This window comes from Micropterus dolomieu, linkage group LG06 (assembly GCF_021292245.1).
Source record: "Micropterus dolomieu isolate WLL.071019.BEF.003 ecotype Adirondacks linkage group LG06, ASM2129224v1, whole genome shotgun sequence".
Taxonomy (NCBI): Eukaryota; Metazoa; Chordata; class Actinopteri; order Centrarchiformes; family Centrarchidae; genus Micropterus; species Micropterus dolomieu.
This window is the reverse complement of record NC_060155.1, coordinates 30,184,239-30,186,090: the sequence shown is the minus strand read 5'-3', so window position 1 is coordinate 30,186,090 and position 1,852 is coordinate 30,184,239. Positions and strand designations below refer to the sequence as shown.

The window sequence follows — 1,852 nt, the reverse complement described above, 5'->3', positions numbered from 1 at the left end:
TCCCTCCTCACCTGTCCGTCACACACACGCACGCTCCCCCCTCACCTGTCCGTCACACACACGCACGCACGCTCCCTCCTCACCTGTCCGTCACACACACGCACGCACGCTTCCTCCTCACCTGTCCGTCACACGCACGCACGCACGCTTCCTCCTCACCTGTCCGTCACACACACACGCACGCTCCCTCCTCACCTGTCCGTCACACACACGCACGCACGCTTCCTCCTCACCTGTCCGTCACACACACACACGCACGCTCCCTCCTCACCTGTCCGTCACACACACGCACGCACGCTTCCTCCTCACCTGTCCGTCACACACACGCACGCACGCTTCCTCCTCACCTGTCCGTCACACACGTACGCAGGCCCACATGCTAACGTTAGCATCTAGCCGGCTAGTTAACCGGTTAACCTCTGCGGCGTCAGCGCGGTCACATGCGTCACTCCATCCGTCAAATATATATACTGACGTCACGTCTTGTTTGACGTTGCTGGCTGTCAGCTCACCTGAAGCGCGACTGTTAGCCGAGCTGCTAACCAACTACCTGGCTGTCAGTTAGCAGCTCGGCTAACAGTCGCATGTCAGTTTCACGTGAAAGGACACGCACGTGAAGCTAACTGTGCTAACGTGCACAACAAGCTCACCGAGGCTACAAGCTAATCTAAGCTACACCAAGCTAACCGCTGCTACAGGCTAACGTCAGCTCTGATCTGTTAGCATGTTAGCATCAGGCTGCTGGCCGGGTGGTTAGCCTGGCTGTAACCCGGGTTAACCGGGTAATGTGCGCGTGACAGTGAGTTCACCTCATAGCTCAGTAACACCGGCAGCTCCGCTCTGCTGAAACACGTGAGGCCGCGGAGAGTGCGGGTTCACCGGGGAAGCAGTCAGCGGTCAGCCGGTTCATTCCTCCACACAGCCCGCAGACGCCATCCTCAACTACCCGGCATGCAACTGTAGGAGCTGGGGGAGAGTCCCGCAGCGCCACCTGCCTGCTGCTCCAACATCCTCCACCTTCTTCTTCTCTGGTGTATCTGCCCCCCCGCTGTAGCATAAACATCAGAACAGGGCGTCTGCAGTTTGTGTAAGAATGTAGAAGTACAGCAAATACACAAAGGAAATAGACCAGTGCAGCATGAGAAGTCATGAGAGCAGAGTACAGTTCCAGATTTACACTCAGATAAGTTTACACAAAGTGGTGAGGATTAATCCAACAAGGCCGGGTCCATGCAGAGACAGAGAACTCAACACAGCTGAGAACAGAAGTGACCTTCATTTATACTGCGAGCAGGGCGGGAGGGCCACCAGGTGACACACCTGACAGGACCCAAAACCCAGAACAGAGCAGGCAGACTGGAGCAGGATCCAAAGGCCCCCGGGCCCTGCAGCAGACTAGAACAAGATCCAACAGTCAGCGGAGGCCCCGGGCCTCCAAGCAGACTAGAACAAGATCCAAAGGCCCCCGGGCCTCCAAGCAGACTAGAACAAGATCCAAAGGCCCCCGGGCCTCCAAGCAGACTAGAACAAGATCCAAAGGCCCCCGGGCCTCCAAGCAGACTAGAACAAGATCCAAAGGCCCCGGGGCCCTGCAGCAGACTAGAACAAGATCCAACAGTCAGCGGAGGCCCCGGGCCTCCAAGCAGACTAGAACAAGATCCAAAGGCCCCCGGGCCTCCAAGCAGACTAGAACAAGATCCAAAGGCCCCGGGGCCCTGCAGCAGACTAGAACAAGATCCAACAGTCAGCGGAGGCCCCGGGCCTCCAAGCAGACTAGAACAAGATCCAAAGGCCCCCGGGCCCTGCAGCAGCAGAGGGGGGTTAGGAGTCCTGGAGGCGTACAGGTCCAGAA

General features: G+C 57.8%; 2 protein-coding genes across 5 annotated transcripts in view; one reads left to right on the top strand and one right to left on the bottom strand.

The window, feature by feature from the left end:
• Positions 1-1,237, bottom strand: part of fastk (Fas-activated serine/threonine kinase) — a 9,557-nt gene extending 8,320 nt beyond the window's left edge. The window contains exon 1 of one of the 4 annotated variants that reach the window (XR_006825344.1): positions 810-1,237. The gene's annotated coding sequence lies outside the window, so the exon portion shown is untranslated. Of the gene's footprint in view, positions 1-347; positions 756-809 lie in introns of those variants that run through there. The other 3 variants (XM_046051181.1, XM_046051183.1, XM_046051182.1) reach the window with 3 other exon arrangements.
• LOC123971828 (vegetative cell wall protein gp1-like) overlaps positions 1,139-1,852 on the top strand; it is a 1,835-nt gene continuing 1,121 nt past the window's right edge. Inside the window, exons 1-2 of the mRNA XM_046050842.1 lie at positions 1,139-1,145; positions 1,295-1,820. Of these exons, the coding sequence (XP_045906798.1) occupies positions 1,139-1,145; positions 1,295-1,820 (533 nt within the window). The remainder of the gene's footprint in view (positions 1,146-1,294; positions 1,821-1,852) is intronic.